The 18749-nt window shown below is 50.7% G+C and overlaps 1 protein-coding gene across 3 annotated transcripts in view; it reads right to left on the bottom strand.

The window, feature by feature from the left end:
- Nucleotides 1-1098: 1098 nt before the first annotated feature.
- Nucleotides 1099-18749, bottom strand: part of FOXJ2 (forkhead box J2) — a 34169-nt gene continuing 16518 nt past the window's right edge. Inside the window, exons 2-11 of one of the 3 annotated variants that reach the window (XM_074935349.1) lie at nucleotides 15305-15660; nucleotides 14739-14813; nucleotides 12909-12977; nucleotides 12401-12541; nucleotides 11738-11933; nucleotides 8222-8548; nucleotides 6418-6519; nucleotides 5680-5880; nucleotides 4663-4761; nucleotides 1099-3821 (exon numbers count right to left, since the gene is read on the bottom strand). In XM_074935349.1, the coding sequence (XP_074791450.1) occupies nucleotides 3733-3821; nucleotides 4663-4761; nucleotides 5680-5880; nucleotides 6418-6519; nucleotides 8222-8548; nucleotides 11738-11933; nucleotides 12401-12541; nucleotides 12909-12977; nucleotides 14739-14813; nucleotides 15305-15637 (1632 nt within the window). In that variant the 5' untranslated portion in view covers nucleotides 15638-15660 and the 3' untranslated portion in view covers nucleotides 1099-3732. Of the gene's footprint in view, nucleotides 3822-4662; nucleotides 4762-5679; nucleotides 5881-6417; nucleotides 6520-8221; nucleotides 8549-11737; nucleotides 11937-12400; nucleotides 12542-12908; nucleotides 12978-14738; nucleotides 14814-15304; nucleotides 15661-18749 lie in introns of all 3 variants that reach the window. The other 2 variants (XM_074935330.1, XM_074935340.1) reach the window with 2 other exon arrangements.

Raw genomic sequence — 18749 nt, 5'->3', positions numbered from 1 at the left:
TAGTACTGTTGAAAAGGATCTGGAGTTATAGTGGATCACAAATTGAATACAAGCCAACAATGTGAAGGCTAATATTCTAGCATGTATGAACATGAGTGTTGTATTTAAGACACAGGAGGTAACTGTCCCATTCTACTCCACCCTAGTAAGGTCTAGTAAGAGTACTGTGTTCAGTTTTGGGCACCACAGTTTAACTACTAACTGTAGTATGTAACCTATTGCTTAAATCAGCCTCTGTACCAGTTGACTGGAAGAAACCTAATGTGATGCCAATTTTTAAAAAGGGTTTAAGAGGTGATCCTGGACATTACAGGCTGGTAAGCCTAACTTCTGTACCAGGCACTTAAAGAACAGAATTATCAAACACACAGATGAACATATGTTGGGGAAGAGCCAAGATGGTATTTGGAAAGAGAAATCATGCCTCACCAATCTACTGGAATTCTTGAAGGCATCAACAAGCACATGGACATGGGTGATCCAGTGGCTACAGTTTACTTGGACTTTCAGAAAGCTTTTGATAAAGTCCCACACCGAAGTCTTTTAAGCAAAGTAAGTAGTCATGGGATATAAGGGAAGGCCCTCTCATGGATCAGTAACTGGTTAAAAGATAGGAAACAGTGTAGGGAATAAATGATCAGTTTTCACAGTGGAGACAGGTAAATAGTGGGGTCCCCCCCAGCATCTCTGCTGGGACCAGTGCTGTTCAACATATACATAAATGATCTGGAAAAAGGAGTAAACAGTGAGATGGCAAGGTTTGCAGGAGATACAAAAATCACTCAAGATAGTTCATTCCAAAGGTGAATGCAAAGGGTTACAAACTGGGTGACTGGGCAACAAAATGGCAGATGAAATTCAATGTTAATAAATGCAAAGTTATGCAGTGCAGTGACAGGCAGATAATTAAAAATACAAACATTTCCCATTACATTTGGGGTAGTTCCATGCTGCCTTTCTGCTGTGAATCATGCAATGGACAGAATGAACAGGCTGAGACTGACTGATCTACATGAAGTGTAAAGATTCAACAGTGCAGCTCTTTCACTGTCTTCCCTACAGAAGGTCTTGATTTCATATCTGACTTTGGTGCAGGCAGCTACAATAGCTCCTCCTCTCTCTCCAGGCTATGCAGGTAGGAGCCAAACCCTAACAATAAAGTTGATACATCTTGTGGTTTCGCCCGACCAGCCGCCACTGAAAAATAATTCTACACCAGCACCAAAAGGGTTAAACCATAAACATTCACTTTTTGTTTTTATTAAGAAAGCATGCACAAAAATAAACTCGTGAGGCCACACCCCTTCTCCTCTCTCCTTGACACAAAGCATCATGGGCCACACCAAAGTGCAAGGGGGTGCAAGGGACTCCTCTCACTTGCAGGCTGATCTCCGTTGACTGCATCCCTTCACTCCTGACAGGCTATGTCACCAGCTTGCAGTGCAGTTCCAGTGCGAAGCCCTTTGACTCCACGAGTCCAATCCGATGCCATCTTGCCCACAAATGATGCACGATATTTCAGGGGTGGGGGCAAGGCTAATTTGCACACTGACCGGCATATATTTACATATGCAAATGATGCGCAACTGAATATGCAAACAAGGCAAATGAATATGCAAGTGAGGAGCACTTGACTATGCAAAGGAGCCATCTTGGTTTGTTTTCAGGGTTCTCTGAAAGGCCAAACGGCCTTCTGAACAACTTCCATGGGCCCGGCTCTTGGGAACATCCCCTGCAAAGCACTGAGTGGCACCCGGAGGGAGGTCATCTCTGCTGCTCTGTGCCACAGAAACCCAACCGAACACGGCTTCCTGGTCATATCATTCCCATCCTGGGCAGCAGATAGAACCGCTGGCTAACTCCATGCTGAAGTCGACTCTGGGATTCCCCACTCCTCTTGGGAATGCTCAGTGATGACCACGCCCACTTAAAAAAAAACAACAACAAAAAACAGTACCCCCCCACCCCCCCCTCAAATCCAACGAGACTGTCCATCTTCCCGACAAAGATCCAATTGGTTTATCTCAACAGCAAATTATAAAGCGATGCTAAATTATTTCCCCCACCCTTGGCATGTTGAGTCCCCATGATGGTTTGCTTCCAACTTGGTTCCCCTCACCGATAAACAGGGGCTAGGGAGTTACAAAATAGAAAGAGGAAACAAGAGGTTTGACAGAACAGAGCCACGCTAGAAACAGGGGGACAGCCAGGGGACACACCTGGGGGGACGGCAGCTAAACACTCATTCCTGCTTCAACACGGCTTCCCCGTCCTGCTTTGCAAGTGCTCACACAGAGACTGGATTTTGGGATGTGCTAACTCTTCACCCGCTCTCTCTCCAGCTGACCTATGAGGGGTCTGACCCATCCTCCCCATTCCTCCCTTTGGCTGAGCAGTTTAAATATCTGCCCCACACCTCCTGTCCTGTCATCTGTGCTTCTGAAACATAACAACTGTGAAGCCTCACATCTCTTCAGCTGGGAGGGGGGGCCCCTCCAATCAATAACCCAGAAGTCCCCAAATTGCCCTCAACTCTGAGCAGTGGCTTCTTCTTTCCATCCTTGGTTCGCTCCTGAAATGGGAACCAACCACTGGGTATTTATACCTATGCAGACAAGACTCCCTTTGCTTGCATCCTTACACCACAGGCAAGGACAGCCTCCAAGAAATTAAGGGGGGGAATAACTAACAGAACAAGAACTGAGGGGTAGGGGGAGTGATTCCTAATTTGTATGTGTCTTCTTTGGATATGCAAATAAAAGCTTCACTGTATTTTTATGGAAGGTGATGGGGGTGGGGGAGGGGAAAGGTGACGTTAAAAGCCTTTGGGGAATTCTATTTGATGCGCTGTTCCCGATCCCCCCAGTGCTGGTGCAAAATACACCTGCTAAGCTTCCCCTACTCGACAGGTGGGCTTCACATTCCCAGGGACTGCAAAAGTCAGCATAGAAAACAGGTCAGGGTTCCCGCTGATCTCCTTATAAATGGCAGTGGTCTCTGAATCCCAAATGCATCTGTGCTAGAAATTCTCCTTTTTCTGCACTCAGGGCCATCCTCTCCCAGCTCAGCCCAAATCTCAGCTGTATCTCACCCGCATAGAGATTCTGCTTTCTTTATATTCAGGGTCTTCCCTCCTTCTCTTGCCGTCCCTTGCTGGTGTGAGAATGATCACGGAGCTAAAATCACCCCTCCAGTGTCCCTTTGAGCCCCTGACCTTTACAACATTTACCAAACAACATTATTACAGGCTCCCAGGGTCCACTAGGCTCTCTCGCTCCGGTAGCCAATACAACAGATTCACCGGCAAAAAGGGATTGTTAAACACAAAATGAGGGAGGCAGAGAAAGATGCTCTTGAGGTTTCGGCCTTCTGAGGTCTTGTCATGGCATCAGGGAGCCATCTCTCCACCCTCCGCCCCACGCAGGGCACCACGCAATGTGGGGGAGCCGATCTGATGTGTCCGAGGCCAGTGGGGGAGAGCCGTGCTCGATTACTGATAATAATAATAATAATAATAATGAAGAAAAGAAAAAAAGGAAGGTAAAACAGGACGCAAGGAAGGATTATCTTCGGCAGCATCTTGCGGTGGCTTCTCTGGCGCAGAGAGAGAATATATATCTATATACAGGCAAGGCAGGGAGGCCAGGGCAGCTGGACCTGAGACCTTTCACCCCATGCCCCCCTTCCCTCCCAGGTCCCTCACAAGGGACGGGCTCTCGAGTCTGTAACGGGCTAAGTGATCAAGTCCCAGTCGAAATCGTCGGGGATTTCCTCATTGGCGCCTGGAGGAGGGACTGGAGGTCGGGGGACCAGATGGTGAGCTGAGTGGAGGGGAAGAGGGAGAAAAAGGGAAAGAGATGGTTAGCGGAGAAGTCAAGCTCTGTCCTAGTGGGTTCTTGGGAACAATAAAAGGGGAAGGACTCAGCTGGCATGAACTTCCCCAGAGAAGTGACCTGCCAGGACACATTCCCCCCTTCCCCCGGCAGCACACGTTTCCACCCCAAGGCAGTGTCCTATCAGTGTCCAGATTGGGAGCAGGGGCTCAGGTGATCTAAGGGTAACTGCAGCAATGGGAGATTCCCCATGGGCTGCCCTCAACAGTGTTCAGTCAGCATCTAACTAAGGCCTAAGGAGTCTGGCAACATGAGCTTCCTCACAGCAGTGCCTAGTGAGCACCTGGCTATGGGAAAGTGGTTTGATGGGGCAACGAGATGGGGCGGGGGGGGGTGAGAGGAGTCGGGCAACTGAGCTTGCTCTCACCAGTGCCGTGGCAGTGTCCCGCTGTGGGACCTCCTGCAGTCGAGGCTCCCTCAGCCCTACTCCAGCTCTCTAACAGCAGTCCTGGACTCCCTCCACCCAGCTCTGCCAATGTCCCTCAATCCTGCCCTGCAGACCTCTGGTTCTTTACCACTGGCCCCCTCACATATAAGGAAATAAAATGTTCATATCATAAAATACCAGGGTTGGAAGGGACCTCAGGAGGTCATCTAGTCCAACCCCTGCTCAAAGTAGGTCCAATCCCCAATTTCCTGCAGTCTAGGCTCCCTCAGCCCTACTCCAGCTCTCTGACAGAGAGGGGAAAGGCCCTGCTAGAATGTGCTGCTGGACGGCTGAGACAGCTGGGGTGGGAGTTGTATTACACGTCATCATTTCACCACTTACCTGGGCGATTATACCCTGGATTGTCCTGGGTGGAAATCTGGTACATAGGAGATGGCCCGGAGAAGAGATGGGGAGGCTGTGGCTGACCATAAGAGTTCACTGCCAAAGGAAAGGGAAAAGAACCATCAGTGATCCCCTCAGCCAGCTCGCCTGGCACTGACTGGGCGTCGCAGCTCAGCCACAGAACAGACTGACTGACACGCTCCAGGGAGAATCAGGAAGTGTTCAATGGACAAGCCCTGACAACGTGTTACAGCTCAGCCACGGTACCAAAACCATATTGTTATTCTACTGGGTTAAAGTGGGGAATTTTGGCCCATCACCCCCTTCCTAGACATGTCCCAAGTCGGGTCAAAATCAAGGTGCTGCAAGGCCATGATCTCTCCTCACTGCCCTTGTCCGCTCCTCATAGAGCATCATCCTACTCTCTCTCCTATCACAGGATCTTCAGTGCAGGGGAGACCATCTTCTTCTCTCTAGCTCCTACCATCTGGAACAGCCACTCTGGCACCTCTCCACAGACCATCGACAAAACACCTCTCACCTCCTCCTTTTGCCTGTGTGCTTTCTAATTGCTTTCTGTCTGGGTTACTGGCCGCTCAACCACACATACCAGATAATGCCTTCACACCACTATGCACTGTGTTATGAGCACATACATCCCCATCTCTCCTGTACTAAACTCTCTAGAGCCAGGTGGGACCAGTGCTTCATTTGTGCCAAGGCTGGTCAGGGCTGAGCCCGGCATGTCTGGGCTTGCCACATTAGTTATAAAAGTAAAAAAATTGCTTGAGCTCCGGCACCTCTTTCATTACAAATTAAGCACTGGGTGGGACACAGTCCGTATGAAAGACACTGACGAAGTCTAAGTGTTTTAGAGCAACATAGCACGGGGCTGTTCAGTGCCATGGTGCTTGGCATGGTGACAAGGTGTCCAGCACCTCTACACAACTGGGAATCCGTCTCACCCATTTGCATGGCATCTTGGGTCCCCCTCCTGCCCACCCTGCTGTGTACCTTGGTTCATGGACTGTTCCTGCTTGCCACTATTCAGGGCGCAAGAATCAGAGATTCGGGGGGGCTGCTGAGGGCCCCCCAGGTGAGGGAGCTGACCAGTCTGGGTGAGAAAGTGATTGAGGGAGTCGCAGAGGTTGGCAATGTGGTGCTGATCCAGGGTCCAGTTCTTCCGCTCAGCCTGGCGCAGGCTCTCCATCAGCTCTGCAAGGGCAACGGGGGGGATGAAATCCAGTTATTGCATGCATCATGCGCCCTCCTCTTGCCTAATCCCTAACCCTATGGGTACTCCCCTGGCAATCCTCCTTTCCTCACACTCAAGGGCTCACCATTTCCTTTCTCACCGCTGTATCCCCTCAGAGAGTCCCTTTCTTCACATTCAGGGCTTCCCCACCCCATGCGCACCTTTAATCTCTGCTGTGCACTCTCTGGGGAGCTGCTTTTTTCTATTTGCAGCATGATGTCTCTGACACATGAGTGGGACAAGCAGCAGCAGGGACTGGGAAGCCATTCATCTATCTTCTAACTGCCCCCATCACTGCTGTATCTGAGGGCCACAAAAATCTTGAGTGGATTTCTCCTCCCCACAATCCATGAGGCAGGGCAATGCTATTATCTCCATTGTACAGATGGGAACTGAGGCCCAGAGAGGCTGAGTGACTTCCCCAAGGTCACACAGGAGTGTGTGGCAGAGCAGGGAATTGAACCTGGGTCTCCCACGAGGTGGGATCTCCTACTGACCTGAGAATTGGGAGTGTTCAATGCTAGACCAGTTCAGCCGGTTCACCATCTTGAAGCTTTCCTTCAGGGAGTCAATGTTGGAGCACCACTCAGGGGGGAATGCTGGAAAGCCAGGCAGACAAGTCAGTTACAAGGAAGTAACACCCCTCTTCTCCCACCGGTCCCGGGTTTACAATGGTGCCAGTGGCGCCAGGCCCACCCACAAAAAGGGGCCTTGGCCCAGCCCACTCCACTTGCGCTGCACCCTCAGCTGCTGGCTCCTCTCCACCTCTGGCCCCTCTTCCCCCCACCCTTCACCGCTAGCTCCTCTCTGCCAGCCAGCCCAGGGCTTCTCTCCACCCCTTGCCCTGCCCACCGGCTCCTCTTCATCCCAGCTCCTCCCCGCACCCACTGCTCACCCCTCTCGGCCGACCAACCGGCTGAGTGCTCCTCTCGGGCCCTGGTGGCTGCCTGCCAGTGACAGGGGCAGAGAGGAGCCCTCAGCCTCTCCCTGCCGCCCTGCAGAAGCGGCGGGCTGCGGAAGCCAGCGGCTCCTCCCCCTCTCGCCACTGCAAGGAAACGCCTCCTCCACTGCAGGCACCAGCGCCAGGCAGGCAGGGCTGGGTGGGGCCCCGGGGGACAGGACCACTCTGTGCTCCCGAGCTTCAGCTGTCCTGCTCCCTAGCACTCTGTTGGGACGGGGGAATCCCTGCTCTGCGCTGGCTCAGCAGGGTCAGTGAGTGCGCCCAGGGGGCAGGGCGTGAGGGAGTGGGTCTGTGGGAGGGTGCTGGGCTGTGAGGAGGTGGGGGCACTGGGCAGTGCGGGAGGCTTGTGTGTTTTGGAGTGCTAGGCAGTGGGGGGCCTGTTGGAGGGGCATTGGGCAGTGGGGGGAGGTCTGTGTGTGTTGGGCTGCTGGGCAGTGTGCGGAGGCCTGTGGGGGGCACTGTGTAGTTGTGGTGGTGGGGCTGTGGGGAAGGACACTGGGCAGTGGCGGGTGGGGGAGATCTGTTTGTGTTGGGGTGCTAGCAAGTGGGGGTTCTGTGTGGGGTACTGGGCAGATGTGGTGGGGCTGTGGGCCAGGGGGCGCTGGCAGGGGTGGTGGTGTGCAGGGCGCTGTGCATTTGTGGTGGGGGGTGGCGTTGGGCATAAGGGGTCTGGGGGGCGCTGGGCATAGGGAGTCAAATGGGTGTTGGGTGGGGGGGCCTTGTGGCGCGGCATGGGCCCGCCCCTGAGGGGAAGGGGCAGGCTGGCAACACAGAACCGGGCAGGCCAGTGTGCATCTGGCGACTGCTGGTTTGTAAACAGTGCCTTGCACTGGGATGGGCAGAGCAAGACCGCCCCTGCCATGCCATGCCCCATTTCCCCTGGCCAGCCCTTTGCTCCGGGACCAACCTCCCCTTGCCATGATCCACTGCCTCCAAAAGGGGTCCACACATATGTTTGGCTCCACGCCCACAAAAGGTTAATCCGGCCCTGTCTCCCACCCATGTAATACAAAATAAACAGAACCTGGCCCTGTCCATCACTTGCCAAAAGACCCTAAATTTGCACTGGACAGAAATTCAGCTTCCCTGGTCATTCAGTGCTCAACCCCCTCCTCATTTCTGCACCCCATGCCTTGTGGGGCTGGGTCCCCCTCTGCTGGAGGTGAAAGGGGAATGCAGCTTCCAAGTTCACTCAGACCTGAGTTTCAGCCTCTCCCCACCCTTTGTATCTCATCTTCTGTAGTGCCTGGGTGCTGCTGTGAGGGAGCTCACCACAGGAGCCCTGGGCACCCTACTGGACCCCAACACTGTCCCAGCCCCCTCTGCCCCCTGCAGCTCACCAAAGCCAGCGCTGTTGATTGAAGCCTGTGACTGCTGCTGCTGGTGCTGCTGCTGCTGGTGCTGCTGGTGCTGTGGGTGGGTGTGCGCGTGATGCTGCTGGTGCTGGTGGTACCCTCCATGCTGCATCGGGGGTGGGTGCATGGACATCACAGGTGGGGGGCCATAGCCATCGCCACCCTGCTGCTTGCCCCCCTGGGGTGGACAGCCCTCTGGGCTCGGGGTGTGGAGGGGGGGGGCAGCCCCCACTGACGAGGGGCCCTGCGGCTGCTGGTACATGTAGTAGTTGTGATTGGAGGGCTGCATGTCGCCAAGGAGAGACGAGAAACCTGCAAGGGGGGAGTAACAAAAGTTAAGAGATGTGGGTAAGGCGGCTGCCAAGCTCCAACACCTGCCTGTGTGCGACTTCGTCCCACTGACCCTAATAACGCACTCAGTCCTTCGAGTGCCCTCTGGAGGCTCAAACGGATAGCACATGACCCGAGCCTTTCCAAGTCTAAGTAATGGCCACGTTTCTATTTAATGCCGTTTTTCCAAAATTGAACGCATTCTCCTGAAATGTCACATACGTGTGGCTCTGCTGGAGGAGACTGTGTTGCACAAAGCTGAAGTTAGACAAGACGACGTGAGTGTTGACATGTGAGATCTGGTTCCTTTCCCCCCCAAGTTTCCTTTTGTGGGTGTGGTATGGTTTTTGTTGTTGTTGCATTTGTAGCTCAAAAGCACTTGGGCTAGAAACTTTGCCGCTTCTCTAATGTAAATAACTAGAGGGTTGCACATTCTGTTGTTTTGGTTGGCTCAGTGCATTGCACATGTCAGAAGCTCCTTGCCTTCCTCCATGCCCTCCATAAACTCCCTGTGTGCCACCATCCCATCCCCTCTTTTTCAGGACTCTGCAACCCTTCCACACCATTCCCCAAGCCAGGGGGCTCTGCGTACCCCCATGTCTCCTCCCCAAAATATCACTTTCCGCATCCCCTCCCCCCATGCTAGCAGCTCTGTATTTCTCCCGTGGCCCTCAGTTCTCCCCCACACTAGAGTACCCCATTCCCCCCCCCCCCGCCATGCCAAGAATTCTGTGTGAACCCTCATTCCCTCCCCCCCCCCCATTTCTTTTATTTCTGTCTGGGACATGTCATTCAAGGTGTCAACATTTTAAAACTGTATTGGGAAGAAGGGCAAAGCTGAGATGGGGATATTGTTTTGCAGGAAGGTATTAATAACGGTCATCAACTTGTCCTTTGATCTCTAGACAATTACAGAGGTGGATGAAACTGCTGGATCTGCTAACCAGATACCAGGGGCTCTATGTGCCAGCCATTTTCTCCTTTTGGTTTTCCAGTCGTCACCAAAATCTACAGGGTTCTGCCCATTAATGCCTAGAACATTCCCTGAAATCTTGCAATTGATCAGATGCAGCATTCAAATGTATTGTGCTACTGACAAACATCCTAACACAGAAATGCCTGCCATCAAGCTGAATGTGAGATCTTGCTTTAGTTGGCCAACAAGCAAAACAACCCCAACCCCATCTCAATTTCTCAGGCTTCTTCAGGACACTGTAAAAGTAGCAATTAAAGGGCACATGCACACTTGGTTTTGCCTTCAGAGGTCACCTTTAAGTCACTGTTACGAATGAATAACCTCAACTTTTTTGGTCTGGGTTTTCTAATTCTACTCTGGCAGCTTTCATCCTCAAGTGCTCTACAGAGTCTATATAAGGGTCACTCTCACACTGCTGAAATGCAGCTGCCTCTGGGGGGAAGGCAGCAACTGTTTAACAGCCACACAACACAGAAGAAGAGACAAAAACTTCCTTCAGCTGAAGCTGTGAAAGGAATTTAGGACAGCACAAATATTTACCAAGCAGTACTTTGGCATTGAGAATGGAGAGAACACTCCTAGTCAAGATTTTCAAAACTGGCTGCCAAAAGTTAGGCTATGCCCATAGCTCGCCGCCTAAATAAGGGGCCTAATTTTCAGAAGAGCTGAGCACTCCGAAACTTCCACTGATTTAAAAAACCCTAACTTGAGTGAAAGGGGAGCTTAGTCTCCCTGGCTGGTTCAATCCTTTGGCTCTCAGCTAAGATTGCCAAGGAAGGATTAGCTAGTTTTGGCGATGATGGGAACAGAACGGAGACCAGCCAGACAAGTCACCTGTACCACAATTGTTTTCAGGCAGTAGCAACATGAGCTGAACTTGAGCAATCTAAATGAAAGGCCCAGTATACCCCTGCCAAACCCCCGGAGCTATCCATTCCCTGCAATGGGGCTCCTGACTCAATCATCAGAAGTAGGCTTTGGTTGTACATCTTAACCAACAGCAGCACCTCTATGGGCACAGCACCCCTGTCGCTGAGGTCAGTACGGACTCAGAGGGGAAAGCACGCCAGCTGAGTCACCAGCACAACTTCTTGCAGCACCATGAGTTTCCCTTTGGTGTCCAACTCTGGACAAAACCTGACGCTGCTTAGCTTATGAGAGCTGCTGGTCTCCCAACAGTTATGGGGTTGGACTTTTTGTACAGCACCGAGCACAATGGGGCCCTCCTCTATGACTAGGGCTTGTCGGCATTATGGTAATACAAACAATAAATCATTATTACTGTTGTCACAGAAGAGCTGTGACTGCACGGAGTCCTTCTGCTTGTAGGTTTGTTTGATTCTGCTAGAGTAGCAGGGTTTGTCTGCAGTGTGGAAGGATTGACTGACTGAAAGTTGAGTGATTATTGATATATGGTAGGTCCTGGTTTCATAATACTGCCCTACCCATACCAGACTGATCTTTTCAAGGATGTCTCTCTTTAAATATAGGGACAGCAAGCTGAAATTGTTCAAGGTTTTCTGCATCCCCTATTCTTGTCGCAAGTGTGACACTGCCCTCTGGTGGCTGTTCCCTGAATCACAGAATCCAGAGGAATTCAAGATGAAAATGGATTAGTAGATTATAAATTGTCCACTCCACCCTATCCCTTCCTCTACAGTTATTCTCTAGGGCTTTGTCCAGTCCTACTTTTAAGCGACCCAAGTGATGGGAACTTGCACCCCTTCCTTTGAAGAGACCCTTCCGCAGCCTAATTTCATCCCACTACCTTTAGTTTATGCCAAATAACTGTCGGTCTCCTGCGATTTACAACTTGACAATACTTGCACCTTTAGATGGCAATTCATGACCTCAGACCGCCACATATTTATCTTTTCAAGCCTTTCTTCACAAGCTGATCCTTCTAGCCCTTTAGGAATTTTTATTGCTCCTTCTGACTCAACATCAGCTATTTTTAAAAATCATTGTTAGTTCTAGAGAAAGAGAGAGAAGGGCTGACAGACTGAGAAAGAAGAATTTCTGGACTGCACATTGTGTGTGTGCGGGGAGGAGCTAGAGCATTTGAAAGCAGGGGAACCCTCTTTTCACATGCTGCTAGAAAGAGGAAGTGACTGAGAGATGCCGGTAGGGGCATTACTAGGGGATATCACAGGGGCACACATACAATGCGCCATACATCTAAGCCAGGTACTCACCGTGCTGGGAAGAGGACGATTTCTCCAGCATGGATTTATAGAGGTTTCGGAAAGACCAGCTCAGGTCCTGGAAGTTGATCTCAGAGTAGGAGAACTTGAAGTCGTGGTTAGTACTGTAGAGCGGGGGTGGCACATCTGCCCCTTCACGTCCCTGCCCTCCTGCCACAGTGGCTGCCACATCCACGGGCCCTGTGCCCTGCTAAAGGCCAGACAATAATATGGAAAAAAATATCTAAATAGATCGTTGGCTTTGTAACTTCAGGAATTTGAGGGGGTAGGTAGGGGCTTGCTCCCAGAAAAAGAACACCCAGCAAATTCCATATCACCTGTCTTGTCTCCCCCTCAAAATCCTTGCAACTCTCCTACCAGAATGGGGGACTCCATCCTCCTCTCCCTCCCAGGGACATACTAGCTCCAGCCCATCCTCCAGCCACTTCACACCCTAATGGCTTTATCCCTGCCCCGTCTGCTCCTTTCCCCTGTTCCACTTCCTCCCTACTTCCCTCCTGGTCACTGATCTCCCCTCTTCAGCCCACTGTTTCCATTCTTCCCTATGGCCCTCCCCATCACTGATTTACTCTTCCATCTATGTCACCCTGTCCCCCTTTCTCCCTTACCCTGTCTCTCACTTTGCCCATCTCCACCCCCTCCTCTGCCGCTCACCTGACTGTAGCTGGCAATGGGTGTGGTGCTCTGCAGCGATAGCTGAGAGGTAGCCTCAGGGGGCAGAGAGGCTTCTGTGCTGACTGGGACAGCCCCCCGTGGGCTCTTATTCACCTCTTGTTCTGGGGAGTCCTGTGATAACTGTGAGCAGGGGGACAAAAGAAGAGGCAAGGAAATCAGAAACAGACAGAGAAGGGAAGCAGCAGGTGAGAAGCCAGCTCCTCCATTGTACAAGCTTCTGCCCTAGGAAAGCAAGGTACTGGCTGTAGTGGAAGAACATTCAAGAGGACAAAGCTGCTCTTCAGACAGGACTAGATGGCGCTATTGGGTGACAGCAACAGAAGCCACATGGTGGGGACAAGAGGAGAATTCAGACTCCATGTTCACCTCCCCACAGACACGTCCTGTTTCCCCAATGGGACCCCAAGCAGGAAAGACTCCCTGCTGGAGTAAGAGGGAAGTTCAGCCCTCCCCAGCCCCATCTGCTCCCGGAAAGAACCACACTCACATCATCGTCTGGAGGGTGCCGCCTCTTGCGGGAGATATCTGGGCAGGAATCTATTGTCCAATAAGAACCCTGGAAAGAAAATCCAGTGGTGAGAGGAACTCCCTGCTGCAGGATGTTACTGAGACCCACAGCGCAGAACATCAACTAATATATCAATGTCCATGCTACAGTGCATGAGCTAATGCCAGCTGGGCATCAGGAAGATGTTTTCCTCCTGTAGTATAGGACTGCACAGTGAAGTACATTGCTATTGTGGGAATTTCACGCCTTCCTCTGAAGCTCCAGGTGCCAGCTACCATGAGAGACAGGTCAAGAGAAAACATAAACGAAGGGTCTGATCCAGCATGGCAGGAGATGGCCTGGCCAAGTGCATCCTTTATGTCTGCACACCCCATCAATGTCCTCTGCCTTTCATGGAATTTCTTTGTTAGTAATAAGAGTTTAGACCAATTAAGCTATAATGATCAGAGTGGGCAAGATGACCTAAAAGCACGTTTGCTAGGAAATTTCTGAAGACCCAGTTCCAAACGGTGGTTTGGTGCTTGGCTGGCTGACTCTTGCTCATGGTCTAACTAATAACATATGTGGGGTTGGGACTTCCCCCAGGTCAGATTGGGAGTCACCTTGGGGGTTTTTCACCTTCCTCTGCAGCATGTGGGTACAGGTCACTTGCCAGGATTATCTGGGTATATCTCACTTACTCGTTTCAATGCCACTGCAGGGCCATGGGGCTCTTGTGCATCTCAGTCCCTTCTATTCTCTGCCTGTGGTGCAAACTGGTTTGGTCTCATTTTGATTGTTGGATTTAGCATGCAGGTGTTAGCGGTCTGTGACACACAGGTGGTCAGACTAGTTGATCGGGAGGCCCCTTCTGGCCTTAAACTCTAGGACTGTTATTAACCTCCGATTGTGATTTAAATTGATCTTTACAACGGCAGGACACGATGGCCTTAGAAGTGAAGGCCAACCTCCATACTAGCATGCAGCCAGTTAGGGTTTACTGAAACAGGGCATTATCACTAACTGAGCCTTATGAGTTGTGATCCCCAAAATAATGATTCTGTATTACCTAGATACCTAAGTGATGTCACCTGAGGACCCAGTACCTTAACGGTGATCTGCAAAGAAAAAAAGAATCTGGGCTTGGGCCCTTTTCTGAAGCATTATGATATAGAAAAAAAGACTTATGAGGTTCCTGTCAATATATTTACATTAGTAATATCAGAATTTCTTTTTTTCTTGGTAGTCTCCCTTGGGAACTCAGAGATGCAGCTTGGGCGTTTCGTCTTCAGCCCTTACTGAAGGTGCAGAAATGCAGAATTTTTAGCAAAGCGAGCTTTTCTTACAACTGTTTTGGGGTATTTGAATTCAGTGGGTGATAACAATATTTTTAAAACCCGAAGTTATAAAACAGCTTTAAACAAATATCAGTTCTGCTCTCAGGTGCTTGGATTTCATTTCCCTGGTATCCATGATGTAATAATCCTTCCAGTTCTCTAGTCACCCATGATGTCTTTCAAGCAGAACAGGTAATACAAGATCTGCATTTCAAAGATTGGGGAAGAAAAAAAAAAAAGGGCAGAGAAAAAAATATTTCAATCTAAGTAAAGATCACAAGGCAGGGGGGAAAAGGTGGGCTGACAGCCATTTTCATTTCTTTGCAGGTCCTTTTAGTGTATGTTTCTGGAGTCTTCAAACACAGCAGTACATCTCATTGCTTTAACATATATAGTACATATTTAAAAGTTTTAACCACCTGGGCAGAAAGGGCAACACTGGCTTATTCCCTGTGGTGTAAGTGACTCACCCAGGAACATGACAATTCCTTACCTTCCCAGGATCGTCCCTCGGTCGAGGCACCTTTCGAAAACATTTATTCAGAGACAGGTTGTGGCGAATGGAGTTCTGCAGAGGGACGGAGAGAAGTAAATAAATGCTATGTAGGAAGGATAAGGACTGCAGAGGAAACTGAAGACTTCTGTGTGTGCCCAGGATGGGGTGAGAGATCACTCAAGGCCAAAGCTGTCTATGTACACGCAGGATGGGCCAGGACAGAGACTAAGGAAAGGAGAGGGATGGACAGTTCTGGAGACCAAGGCCTTCTGTGTATGCCCACAGAAGGTACAGTGAGGATGGTATCTGGGCCAGGAAGGGATTGGCAGAGAGTACTTTTGTGGGCCCTTCTTAATAGGGAGGGGGACCTCCACATGTATAAATCAATCAATTCTAGGGAAATTAAGGGTCATTTGGCTCTGCACTTCCTCCAGCTGGTAACTAGAGCTTTGCCTTTAACACCTGGCTCATTTCTTTGCTTAGTGGGAATGTTTTGTACCGAGAAAAGAAAGAGCGCTCTCTTAAGGTGGTGGAGACTTTGCGCTAGCCACAGTGTTCCTCACCTTCCATCCGATGCCAGCATTCTTGTAGTAGGGGAAGTTGTCGCAGATCCAACGGTAGATCTCGCTCAGTGTCATCTTCTTGGCAGGCGATGAGTTGATGGCATAGGTAATCAGAGTGGCATAGCTGTAGCGCGGTTTCCCATCCTGGTGCACTGCAGCCTCATCCTTACTCAGGGTGGCATTGGGGTCAGTGGGGGAGCCTGGGGGGCACTTCCGGGCAGCCCCTGGGGGCCCCGCCTGCGAGGAACCCCCTAGTTTCTCAATAGTAGCTCGCAGGGTGAGCTGGGGGAGCCAGTCTATGGAAGTGAGGCTGCTTTCCAGGTCAGAGGCCATGATGCCAGAAGCTGGAGTGTCTGCTGGGGAGAGAGGAACAAACGGGACTGCTGAAATACAAGCAAATTGTGCCTTGATAGTGGAGGGAAAGATGCACTCCCCCACATCAGCGTACCTTTCTGAAGAGCCTCTTGCTCACTGGTCACAGCCAGGGAAGGTTGTGTCACTACAGACCTGGGACTGTATCCCTGGGAGGACAACCCTGCTTGCTGATAAGCTTACACAGTTTGTCCTGGAGTAGTAACCTAGTCCTGTTCTGTGTATCCTAGTCAGACTCAGGTAAGGGAACGAGGAGAGGAGAGGGATCTATCCTGGGGAGTGGGGCCATTCCACCTGCTGTAGCACACCATGACACCATCCCCTTCATCATCTGCCAGCTATAGCCTAATAAAGTCACCTCCTCATCTCAGGAGTGGGATCATAGCTAGGGAGGAATGTCCCTCATGTTGTATCCAAGTCACACCTAAATAAGATCACCTGTATGGGTTAGGACTGGCAATATATTCATTGGGGGTGGGGGGAGGAATTTCTTCTCCATGGCTTGAGGTAATCTCTCCCTACATCATATCACATTGCATCCAACCCAGTTTGTAAGCTCCTTGGGGCAGGGATCATAAAAAATCCCCCCCCCCACCTATAGTGGTATATACACATAATTATATCAACCACATCAAGGACGGACTGAGACTGGACTGAAAACAGAATCATTATAATTAAGACTTTGCTCTTCTTTAGCCCTTTTTTCCTAAGGATCTCAAAGAATTTTACTGAATTAAGTCTCATGAAATGCAGGTAAGTATTATATCCCCAAGCTGAGAAATCTGAGGCACATAGAGGAGAAGTGACATGACCAATGTTACACAGTGTCAGGGATGATCTAGATAAATTTAGTTCTGCCATGAGTTCAGGGGACTGGACTAGATGACCTCTCGAGGTCCCTTCCAGTCCTATGATTCCATGATACAGTGAGTCTGTAGTATGGTAGAGAACTGAACTAGGGTCTCTTGACTCTGATCTTTGCCTTAGTCACAAGACCATATTTCTCCTCATAAAAATAAAGCACCTCTGCCCAGTGTGAGCAGTAATTATACCCAAACGTTCAATTCAAGTGGCCACATTTTAAAAATAAAACAATATATTTGGTAACCTGTGTGAAATGGGCAGGTACATCACCATCCAGGTTCTAGGGGGTCAGGTCATCATTAAAAACCAAAATCACAACTGGCACTAATTGGCTGCACCAAGGACTGAATTCCCCTCTCATCCCTGCCAGTGATGGTCCCTTTGAATCTGGGCTGAGATAGTTAGTTTGCATGACTGCAGCCTGCACTGTACCTGTTCTGGAGATAAAGAGGGGAATTAAGTCTTTAGGGGCTGCAAGTTCTGCACCTTTCACCAGTATGAAATTCACTTTTAAAAAGATCGCTGTACATAGATGCATGTCAGCACACATAAAGGTAACAGTCGAACACAAACAACACATTCCGGTAACAAATTAATCTCACACACACACACACACAGAGATAACAGACTAACATGAACACGCCCTACTCAGGAAAAAACCATCAGGTGGTGCCTCCTACTAAGTGCATCACCCACACTGACTGGATCAGCTGAGGCAGGGAGACACCCATCTGACTGAGTGTCACCAGTAGATATCCTTTCTAAATATAGATCCAGACATGCATGCATCCAGCACCTTTGTACACAGACACAATTCCCAGCTTCTTTCACACAACACCCTACACTCACACACCACAGTGTTCTTACAACACAAAAGCACACAAGGTTCTACACCCAGCCTTCACTCCCAACACACACACAACCCAGGGCTTTCTCACACACACACACACACACACACAGGGCTTGCATTTTCACACACACACACTCACTCACTACATAGAATATTCAGGGCTCAAACACCCATGCACCCAAACAATCAGACACTATCCAGTGCTCAAACACAACAACCAACACTGTCTCAAACACCCAGCACTCAGACAACATCTCTCTAATCACACAGCCAACATACACACACAAAAGTGAAACTATGCCACCACCACATCTGTAGCTAGTCGAAACACTATTCTGCTTCTGGAACGGAGAGAATGAGGAAAGGAAAGGTCCCACTGCAACTTACTTATCTCCCTAGCACCAGCCATTCCATCAGATACAATAGTGATGAGCTAGAGCAGGGGTGGGCAAACTTTTTGGCCTGACGGCCACATCTGGGTGGGGAAATTGCATGCAGGGCCATGAATGTAGGGCTGGGGCAGGGGTGCAGGAGGGAGTGCGGAGTGTGGGAGGGGGTGCGGTGTGCAGGAAGGGGCTCAGGGCAAGGGGTTGGGGTGCAGGAGGGGACTCAGGGCAGGGAGTTGGGGTGCGGGGTGCAGGAGGAGTTCGGGGTGCAAGCTCCGGCCCAGCACCACTTACCTTGAGCGGATGCAGGGTGGCAGCAGTGCGCAGCAGGACTAAGGCAGGCTCCCTGCCTGCCCTGGCCCCGCGCCACTCCCAGAAGTGGCCAGCATGTCTGGCAGTGGCTCTTGGAGGTGGCGTGGGGCAGGCAGCTCTGCCATGCACTGCCCTCGCCTGCAGGTACCACCCCCGAAACTCCCACTGGCCACGGTTCCCCGTTCCTGGCCAATGGGAGCTGCAGGGGGCGGTGCCTGCAGGCGAGGGCAGCGCTTGGAGCCCTCTGCCCCCCCAGGGGCCGCAGGGACGAGGCGCTGGCTGATTCCGGGAGCGGTGCGGGGCCAAGGCAGGCAGGGAGCCTGCCTTAGCCCCGCTATGCCACTGGGCTGGCAATTTCCGGGCCGGATGGAAAGCCCTGAAGGGCCGGATCCGGCCCGCAGGCTGTAGTTTGCCCTCCCCTGAGCTAGAGTAATACAGCAATCTTGACAGGTACGGCTGCATCAAGCCTTCCATTGCAAGCCCATTTTCAGCTGCACATAACTTATTGAAAATATCTCCTTTCAGGCTGAAGGCTGAAACTGGTCTCATCCCAAAGATTTTTTTTTTTTTTTTAAAGCTTGATCAGAATCCATCCACCCTTTTTTGGAATTATACAAGGGTGAAATAACTATAAATTTTCCCAGTGTAAAAAACCATGCAA

The sequence above is a fragment of the Natator depressus genome, chromosome 1, assembly GCF_965152275.1.
Source record: "Natator depressus isolate rNatDep1 chromosome 1, rNatDep2.hap1, whole genome shotgun sequence".
Classification (NCBI taxonomy): Eukaryota; Metazoa; Chordata; order Testudines; family Cheloniidae; genus Natator; species Natator depressus.
Note: the sequence above shows the minus strand (reverse complement) of the source record. Positions and strands in the feature narration are given on the sequence as shown.